Source organism: Acanthochromis polyacanthus, chromosome 14 (assembly GCF_021347895.1).
Source record: "Acanthochromis polyacanthus isolate Apoly-LR-REF ecotype Palm Island chromosome 14, KAUST_Apoly_ChrSc, whole genome shotgun sequence".
Classification (NCBI taxonomy): domain Eukaryota; kingdom Metazoa; phylum Chordata; class Actinopteri; family Pomacentridae; genus Acanthochromis; species Acanthochromis polyacanthus.
Window position 1 is genome coordinate 14,278,944 of NC_067126.1, and position 10,552 is coordinate 14,289,495.

Here is a 10,552-nt window from a genome sequence, read left to right on the forward strand (position 1 = left end):
CCGGTTCGTCAGCTTCCTCCCACGGTCTGAAAACATGCGGAGGTTAATTGGCAACTCTAAATTGTCCGTAGGTGTGAATGTGAGCGTGCTTGTTTGTCTCTGTGTGTAGCCCTGTGATAGACTGGTTACCTGTCCAGGGTGTTCCCTGTCTTCACACAATCAGCTGGGATAGAGTCCAGCCCCAACGCGACCCTAGGATTAAGTGGTGTCTAGATAATGGAATGGATTGATCATTCATTAAACACATAAATACGAAAAACTCAATATGAATTACACCAATTAAGTTGTTCCTTCATACAGTCTCTCAGTTTTCTGCTGTACAGCAGTTTTTATATTAACACCTTGAAAATGCTCTTCTGCAGCCTGTCTATTGTGCTGCATTATATTATTCTATCTGCCCACTTTGAGTGCACTTTGATGAAGTATTTGGTGCGGCAACGATGACAGAGGCTTTGAGCTGCTTTTCCTCTCAGCCAGGTGATGAACGCCCGGCTGATCGGACGGAATAAGGAGTAATTAAAACCTATAAATTATCCGCCGGCAGCTCCTCTCGCTTTCACGGAGAGATAAGAATGCTCAGTCTGGAAAACAATACCGGCTGACAATAGTGGCTATGCCTCAGAAAGGAGGATATAACAGTAAAAGTGGAGTGTGCGTCAGATATGGAGGTGTGTGCACGTTAAATTTGGCACATATGAAGATGTAGGAGACGTACAATTTATGTCTAGAATGAAACACATCCACATCAGAAAAAGGGGGAGATTTGTAATGTGAGGTTGGTACAAAGCTCCAGGCCAGTTCTTTATCAAGAGTGTGCGAATGTCCATGTGTGAGAAAGACGAACAAAATGCTATATGAGCTAGATTTAAACACCATTCTGTGAGATTGATGAATAAAGGAAACGAAAGATTTTAGGAAAGTCAGTGTGAGCATCAAGGTTTAACTCCTGCTGTTTTGACCATGTGGCCCGTCTGTCCCTGACTCTGTTCAGTTAAAAGTGCAGTATTGGAGCAGTTGAATTTCACCGAAAAGCTGTCCTTGTATATATACATACATTACCTTACCATATATATATATATATATATATATATATATATATATATATATATATATACACACACACACACACACACACACACACACACACATATATATATATATATATATATATATATATAAACAAGTCTGGCGTAGGGCAGTGATTATCTCTTGCTTGGTTTTTCCATGAAGCCTGGTCGCTGCTCCACAACTGTCCTCTTGGCTCAGATACGTCTGACGTTATTGCGTTATTGGACGTCGTCACTCCTAGTCCAAAAATGTCCTGGTCGACAATTGGCCCGCTGAGCTTTGGTTGCTATTCAAGCGCCTCCGAGTAGTGTGCGTAAGTACGTGTGGGCATGGTGATGCGATGTGAGGACTTATTTGAAGATCCTACTGTCATACAGCGGTGAAAATCTCTGGGTGTGTGAAAGCAGTGTGCAACAGCAACCACAGCCAGTCTAGAAAGTCACTGACCATGACGCGCTGGCGCTCCTTTATGCAGGCAGGATTTCCACAGTTTGCCAATAATTCCAGAAACCAGCATTATTTCAGAGAGAAAATAACCATGTTTTAGTGTTTTCCGTAATCATATTCTGGATACAAAAACAGTGGAAACGAACTGGAAGTGGATTGAGAGAACAGTAGCCACGTTCTTCAGTGAAGCAACGATGGAGGAGCAGCGGGATCTGAACAGCACGGATAGCAGCGAAGGAGAGAGCGTCTCCCCTTCTCCAAGCCTGCCCTCGCCTCCTATACTGCCTCTACAGGTCGCTCAACAAGCCCACAGAACCACCAACTTTTTCATTGACAACATTTTGCGACCGGACTTCGGCTGCAAGAAGGAGCAAGTTGTGAGCCCGCGGGAGAGGGCGCAGACTTCCGACCGTGAGCGCGTCCACTCGGTCAGCAGGCCGAGTCTTGCCGGAACGCCGTGCCAGGACTCAAACTGTAGCAGTGACAGCACGTCGTCTTCTGCCTCCTCCAATGCCTCCTTGGCGAGTCCCAGGAAGAGCAACGGCAGCTGCGGAGAATCTGCAGCGGCCGCCCTATCTACCGGGAGCAGCGGCACTGTTAAAGCCGAGGAAAGGACTGGCAGTGGGGCCGGGGAGAACATATCTTCTTCACTGGTTGTGTTGAACGGCACCGGGACACCAACACCTGAGACCCAGCCGCTGCTCTGGCCTGCCTGGGTCTATTGCACGCGGTACTCGGACAGGCCCTCATCTGGTAAGGCAATAGATTCATGAAGAAAAGCAAGTTTGAGCGCCCTTAACGGAGAAAATGATTAATCGAAAAGTCACTTTATATCTGCTATCAGATTTAATAGTCAGTTTTCAAACAGTTAACAAAAGGCATATTTATTCTACGCGTTTTTCAGCAAATGCCAACTTTCCTCAGAAAATAAATAACTTAAAAAAACACTGTCTCCACAATATAGCCTTTTTTAAAACTTAAATTTCAAATGTAGTTCGTCTTCATCCTACTATCAGAGTACATAAAAAATATTCCGACTAAATAAAAAACGGTGAAATACTTTTTTCGATAGTCTAAATGGTGTTCGAAAAAAAATTCCACACATTTTTAAAAAATAAATCCTCTCAACATTTAATTCTCCAACTTTGTGTCGTTTAGCAAACGCCAGATGCGTTGGATCTGATACATCACACACTAAAACCAAGAATTACCAGGCAGACAGAATAATTGATTTTAAACGTACATTTTTCACGTTAATGTGTGTGTGTGTGTGTGTGTGTGTGTGTGTGTGTGTGTGTGTGTGTGTGTGTGTGTGTGTGTGTGTGTGTGTGTGTGTGTGTGTTCCTGGATAAGAATATGATCTTCCCAACAAAACAGCTAAAACACATTATTCAGAATTACTTATTAACATACATTGTTACAGTATTCTGAGTGTTGTGTGGAAACGTTTCTGTTCCTTACACTATTTCTTTAAAATCCTGCTTTTTCTTAGCCTTGTGTCTACAGCATAAAAATAGAATTCATGAATTGAAGAAATAAAAATAAGAAAGGTAAAAAATAAATAAATTAAAAAAAAAACTGCAGACCGAATAACTTCACTCTCGTTTAGACACAATAGGTCTTATGAGATTTGCAGAAGCAGCTGTACAACACTGATCCTGCAGGATTAGGATTGTGCAAGTGTCGCCGGTACAAGCCTCGGTGCTTTATGTGACATGTGTTTTTGTTGAAGGGACTTCAGATATTCTATTCTATCGGTATAAAGTAATTTTCTCGCCCTTGATTGTCTGACACTGTGTGCCTTTTGGTCTTGTGACCTGATGTTTTCTAAGAACCTGGTTGAGGTGCTGAAACGCGTGAGCTGCTGTCAGTAAAGCGTGGCAGAATAAAACACAATGGAATTAAATGTAAATAATGGCTTTCAGCCTCTGTACAGGAGACATTTTGAATTCATTAAATGCCTGTTTAATTTCACTGCGGCTGAAATAATTTTTACTTTCACCAATGTACACTTATTTATGTGAAATATACGTTGATTGCGATTTAAATTTCATTTTATTTTCTTTTGAGAATTTGGGAGATTGTTTGAGAAGAAACACTCCTAAACATTTGATAGCCGATAAATAAATAAACGAATAATACTGAACACCCTGTCTCACATCTGGGATTAGGACTATATGTACCATAGCAGCTATTTTCTGTTTGAGAGCTTATGTAGATAACGTGAACCTTTTTCAGCGTGACAGGCTTCAAATTTAAAGTAAAATTCACGTTTCTTTTTACACATTCTGCACTGCCGCTTTTTCGAAAAAAAAATCTAATAATTATTTAGTGGAGATTGTGTGTGTGTGTGTGTGTGTGTGTGTGTGTGTGTGTGTGTGTGTGTGTGTGTGTGTGTGTGTGTGTGTGTGTGTGTGTGTGTGTGTGTGTGCGGACGTGCTTTTCGGGAATAATATAGGCTACTGTATTCATCCCTGCGGTCGGGAGTTGGGAGTGTGTGAACGGATGGGTGCAGTCTGTTGGCATACACACCGAACACTGATTAGTAAACAGAAATGTGCTGCATGTCTAAACACTATTACCTGTATTCACCCAGTAATAATAAAAACAATAACAATAACAACAACAACAACAATAGTAATAATGATAATAATAATAAGACGTATTATTACTATTATTATTTTCAGTAGTAGTGGTAGTAGTAGTAGTAGTAGTAGTAGTAGTATTCGCTGTTGTTATTTGTAATCACAATGCCATAGTTTACGATGATTCAAAACAATAACTATTGATTTTTATTATTATTATTATTATTTTATTTTATTTCAGACACAGAAACGGTCCATATAAAAACAAACAAAACACCAACAGACAAAAACAAGATATTCTAATGAATGGAGTATTATGTATTATTAATATAATAATAATAATAATAATAATAATAATAATAACAACAACAACAACAATAGATCTAGGTTTAAGGTTAGAATCGGGTTTAGGCTTTGAGGTTCGAACTTTATGGAATTTTATGTCAATAAAGGTCCTCAGAATGTACAGATGTTCGAGTGCGTAAAATATATTTAAATTGTCATGCTCTTATAATATGCGGACTATACAAACCACCTCTTTTTCTATTTTATTTCTATCAATATCTATTTGATTTATTGTCCTTTCTTATTGTTGATGATGCGCTGTATATTTATATTTCCGCTCTCCTGTCCTTTCGCCCTTACTGCAGGGCCAAGGACACGGAAACTGAAAAAGTCGAAAAGTGGCAAAGAGGACAAGCGGCCGCGCACGGCATTCACAGCTGAGCAGCTGCAGAGACTGAAGACGGAGTTCCAGGTGAATCGCTACATAACGGAGCAGCGGCGGCAGTCTCTGGCCCAGGAGCTCAACCTCAACGAGTCCCAGATTAAAATCTGGTTTCAGAATAAGCGGGCTAAAATCAAAAAAGCCAGCGGCTTCAAGAACGGGCTGGCCCTGCAGCTGATGGCGCAGGGACTGTACAACCATTCCACCACCACCATCCAGGAGGACAAGGAAGACAGTGACTGAGGAACACCAGCAGGAGACTCGCTGTCCTCCACACACTGTATATTGTAAATAAATGTCTAATTTAACGAGGACGACAGGGAGGGTGGTGAGCGCCTCATCAGCTCTTCTCTTCCTCACCTCCTTCTTTTCCTCCTCAGAAGTGACTTCACAACACAACAGACAAATGCACACTTCTGGACTGACCTGCCACGCAAAACCAAAGATTTTATTGGAAAGCAGAGCCTAGAAAATTTCACTAATAATAAAGGAAAATAAACCCTCACCCCGGCAAGTAACTTCATTAAAACTGTAATTTGATAGTGTTTTTTTTTCTGGATCAACCGACATCTTCAGAGTTGCTTTAATCTTAAATTAGATGCGACCGAGATGTCATGCACAGATTAAGTGCCAACAAGTAACAACGTTTTGGTGATAATTAGAAGCCGCTATAAAAGACACGAAATCTCTTCGGGAACACAGAAATATTCACATCGTCCTTGCTTTAATGTGGAGATGACTGTGAAACTACACCATGCAAAAAAATCTCAGCGAATAATTAGCAGTGTCCCCAGAACGAAGGACACTATTGCATTAAACAAATACAGATAAAACAAAATAAAAGAACATAAAATAAACACACAAAGACACATAAGAAAAGTACAATTAAACAACTTTAAGTTCAAAATGATTAACATTGATAAGAAATACTACAGTTTCTGAAATATTTCCATCCGGACCTACAAAGTGTGTCTGAGAGAATGAGTGAATTTCATTCCAAAATTTTCACGATGGTGCTTTTGTAATATCTCTCGGGAAATGACTGTAGGCACTGAACAGTTCATACAAGGAACATCTAAGCATATAGATATATATGCTTAGATATATATGCATACCAAATATGCATACCAAATCACAAGCATTTCCTCACACATCTCTCTGGAGCTGTGCGGCAACAGGCTCAATAGCAAACAGCCTCTCTGGACTATCTGTCTGAAACAAAGCCAATGTTACTGCTCCCCGAAGAAGAGCGGGGGAGGGGTGTATTATGTACAGTTAAACCGTGTTTCCAAATAAATAATTTTATATTGTAAAAGAAAATCCTCACACACTGACCGACTTTTTTGTTTTTCTTTTATTCTAGTGGATGTCACCACAAACAGTCAATTAATACTTCTCTCTCTCTCTCTCTCTCTCTCTCTCTCTCTCTCTCTCTCTCTCCCCCCCCCCCCCCCCCCCCCCGTGTGTGTGTGTGTGTGTTGGTCGCAGCTCACTGGTTCAAGTGAGTGGGACAACTGAATCCATATTCATAGGTCTTTAGAAAGGAGGCAAATTTACACTGCGAGACGCGCCGCTATCAGCGCTGTTCAAGGCGTTACAGAGCATGAAATTGCCTCTCCGTCTCTCAGTGTTCACCCATTTCATCAGCCAGGCCTCTGCACAGCTTGAAACAAAAATACAGAGGTGTTGGAAGTAAAAGGAGAAGGAATCTCTGTTGTGTATGCGTGTTTGGGAGACTTCCAGAGAGGAGAAGCGTCAGTCCACGGCCTGAAGGCACGAGGCCTTAACTTTAATGCACATTACTGCACAAAATAAAACTCAAACAAACGTTGTTTTAAAGAAATCAAGTCAGGGAAAACAAGACCTGTATTTACAAAAATAGCTTGTATTTTCAATGCTAGCAAATATTCTACAAGAAATACAACTAGGTTATTTCAGTGCTTTTGCAATTTCTGCATTCCCTTTACAGTACATACCATCCATTCTCTATACAACGCTTTATCCTCAGTAGGGTCGCGGGGGGTGCTGGAGCCTATTCCAGCTGACTCGGGCGAAGGCAGGGGACACCCTGGACAGGTCGCCAGTCTGTCGCAGGGCTACATATACAGACGAACAATCACACTCGCATTCACACCTACGGGCAATTTAGAGTGATCAATTAACCTCAGCATATTTTTGGACTGTGGGAGGAAGCCGGAGTGCCCGGAGAAAACCCACACATGCACAGGGAGAACATGCAAACTCCATGCAGAAAGATCCCAGGCCCAGCCCAGGATTTGAACCGGGATCTTCTTGCTGCAAGGCGAAAGTGCAAGTGCCACTGTGCAGCCTACAGTACGTACCGTTTCTCTTAAATATGATTTTTTAAACTTATACTTATTCGATTCGATTTTTAAAACATCATTTATATGTTCGAGAATTCCACAAGCATTGTTTAATGGTTTCAGTTAAAAAAAAAACATACAACCCAGTGAAATTGCACGTTTGTTAAGAAATGCAATTTATTGTGATTGTGTGTGTTTACAAAAAAGCTCAAAAATGATAGAAGCAGAAGCGTCAAGCCAACATAATCCCTCTCTATTTTCTTCTCGATTTATCACATTTTAATCTCAGGAATGTATTGCTCCCGTATTGTTATTTGCTAAATGATTGGAGGACGCTTTAAAACATGCCTTTAGTTATTAGGACAGAGAGAAGAGCAGGTGTGATTTTTTTAACAGATGATAAGGAACAGATCCTGTAGGTGGAATAGAGAAATGTCCCGCGGTTACTATGTGATAGATAGATAGATAGATAGATAGATAGATAGATAGATAGATAGATAGATAGATAGATAGATAGATAGATAGATAGATAGATAGATAGATAGATAGATAGATAGCCATGTGGCTGCTGCTGACAGGAGTCCACTGTACAATTATTTTGAACCAAATTACTTATCGAGTGAGCGCATCTTCCTGATGAAACCCAGCTATTTTCTGCAGCCTGGAGGTCGTCTGTCATCCGGACTTTCATACTTCCCGTATAACTAGAGTTTGTCTCTTCTATAATTGCTTTGGAGCCTGTCCAAACAAAGTATTCCCCACCTTTAAAAAAAAAAAAAAAAAAAAACAGAGGGAAACAGCAGGCTGAGATCAATTTGTCAAATTCAAAGGTAAATGTTGTGACAGCTTGAGTGGATCTTTGTCTCTACCTGTTTTCTTCTTCTCTGTAGCTTCTGCTATGCAGGAAAGAGAAGAGGAGGTGAAAGGGCCTCTATGCAAAGAAACAGAGAACTATTTTTTCGCTGTAATGCAATTTTTTAAAAAAGATATAAATTAACATTCCCCTATCCCCTATCAATTATAGAGGACTATAAGTGTGTGTGCGCGCGCGCGCGCGCGCGCGCGTGAAGCAGTGGATTCTGTGTTGATACATGTTTTGGTCTGCAGAGTATAGCCACAGCCGGTCCCTGGGGCTACAAAGCAGCTTTCATTTACATGCAGATTAAGGTAATAAATAGAGCCACTGCTGCTGTCCTCCCTGTTGATGAAGAACTGTATGAATGTACATTATTATTTATTATTATTATTTTTACTGTTATTATTATTATTATTGTTACCATGATTGTTGTTGTTGTTGTTTTTGTGGTGCTGTTCCTGTTTTGTTAATATAATGATGATAATGATAATAATAATAATCATAATAATAATAATTAAAGTCCAGACTGTTCTGCCTGAATGGGTCATTGACTTTTAGCATTACAGAAGTAGGAAGACTGACCTGAGATCAGAAACGGAGTGGTTTGTCATCTGTTCAGCTGCTTCCAAAAGATATTAATAAAGTACAACTGCACATTTTTCTCCACCTAAATTACATAAAAGCAAGCCCAAATTCTGTCTTTGGATGAATTTTGATTCAAAATTTTAATTCAAGGCACCACTCAAAGGATTCAAACAAGTTGCAAACTAGATTGTAATTTTCAAATGAACATATATAATATATAATAGTTGACATCATTGATCAATAATTGTTTTAAAAGTACTGGGTTGTATTTTCAAATCATAAAATATACATTTACATATGCTCTAAAATGTTTAAGTACTAGTTAAAGTATCTTAGTAAAAAAATAAACAAAAGTAATAAGCTTAGTATATTTTTAAGTGAGTAATTTTAAGTAAGGACACTTTCCCTTAAAATCATATATGTGTGTGTGTGTGTGTGTGTGTGTGTGTATGTGTGTGTGTGTGTGTGTGTGTGTGTGTGTGTGTGTGTGTGTGTGTGTGTGTGTGTGTGTGTGCACGCACGTGTATGTACATATATATAAAGAAGTTATTGATGTTTTTCCTGAGCACAGAGAAAGCACAAATGCATTATCATGCAGTCTTTGTCACTTTAGAATTTCCAGGAAAGCAGTGTGGCTATGTATGTGTTAAACATTTTAATGGTAATACTTAAAGCTCACAGCCTTGATATTCTGTTCAGGGCATTTTAAGAGTATCAAAAAATAAATTAAATTCAAAAGAACCTTTCCAGGTGGTAAGATTCATCACTTACAGAAAGAACCTGATCAGTAACATTGTAGCATGCTGAGGAACACTGCTTCTGCAGATGGACAACTTCTGTGGGTCTCCAGTGCTGGCTGATTCTTGGCCATCTCTGAACAATCTCATGTCACATGGAGGGAACACTGACCAACACACACAGAAAGCATCTTTGTTCACACCCTGCTTCCAGTAACTTGACTGTCCTCACCCTTTGATGCTAAACATCACACACATGCAAGAGGCAGGTAACCAGAAAGCCGATCAAGTACACAAGCCAGGTTTTACATGGGTACACACACACACACACACACACACACACACACACACACACACACACACACACACACACACACACACACACACACACACACACACACACACGTTTGTTTTTCTATACCGGTGGGGACTTACCATTGACTCCCATTCATATCTAACTCCTAACCCTTACCCTAACCCTAACCTTAACCATCACCAAATCAATGCCTAACCCTAAACAAACGTTTTTGCACTTTTACATTTTTTATTAACAACAATATGGCCAAGGAAACGGTGTTGCCACCCGTGGGGACCTCATTTTAGGTCCCCACGGTGAGACGAGTCCCCACCTTTATAGCAAATAGTCAGGTCAAAGTCCCCACCGGTATACACACACACACACACACACACACACACACACGCACACACACACACACACACACGCACACACACGGTGTACAAATGTGTGTGTGTGTGTGTGTGTGTGTGTGTTTGTCCATCTGTTTTGCATGGCAGTATGTATACATTAAGCATCACATATAGTATGTTGACCAGTGTATCTTCTTCTTCTTCTTTTCCTTTCGGCTTTTCCCTTCAGGGGTCGCCACAGCAAATCAATTACCTCCATCTAACCCTGTCTGCTGCATCTTCTTCTCACACACCAACTACCTTCATGTCCTCTTTAACCACATCCATAAACCTCCTCTTTGGTCTTCTTCTAGGCCTCCTGCCTGGCAGTGGGAAACTCAGCATCCTTCTACCACTATATTCACTCTCTCTCCTCTGGACATGTCCAAACCATCTCAGTCTGGCCTCTCTGACTTTATCTCCAAAGCCTCAAACATGTGCTGTTCCTCTGATGTACTCATTCCTGATCCTATCCATCCTGGTCACTCCCACAGAGAACCTCAGCATCTTCAGTTCTGCTACCTCCAGCTCTGCCT

At 40.5% G+C, this 10,552-nt stretch overlaps 1 protein-coding gene across 2 annotated transcripts; it reads left to right on the forward strand.

Moving 5' to 3' along the window:
• The first annotated feature begins 1,295 nt into the window (after positions 1-1,295).
• LOC110971655 (homeobox protein engrailed-1-B-like) lies at positions 1,296-8,543 on the forward strand. 2 transcript variants are annotated; one of them, XR_007946614.1, is made up of 3 exons: positions 1,296-2,268; positions 4,751-7,161; positions 8,259-8,543. XR_007946614.1 is itself a non-coding variant. In XM_022222045.2 (2 exons), the coding sequence occupies exons 1-2, from the start codon at positions 1,710-1,712 to the stop codon at positions 5,068-5,070; spliced, it is 879 nt and encodes a 292-aa protein (XP_022077737.1). In that variant the 5' UTR covers positions 1,296-1,709; the 3' UTR covers positions 5,071-8,543. The 2 variants fall into 2 exon arrangements, 1 of the variants encoding a protein (XP_022077737.1); XM_022222045.2 differs by having other exon boundaries at positions 4,751-8,543.
• Positions 8,544-10,552: the final 2,009 nt, after the last annotated feature.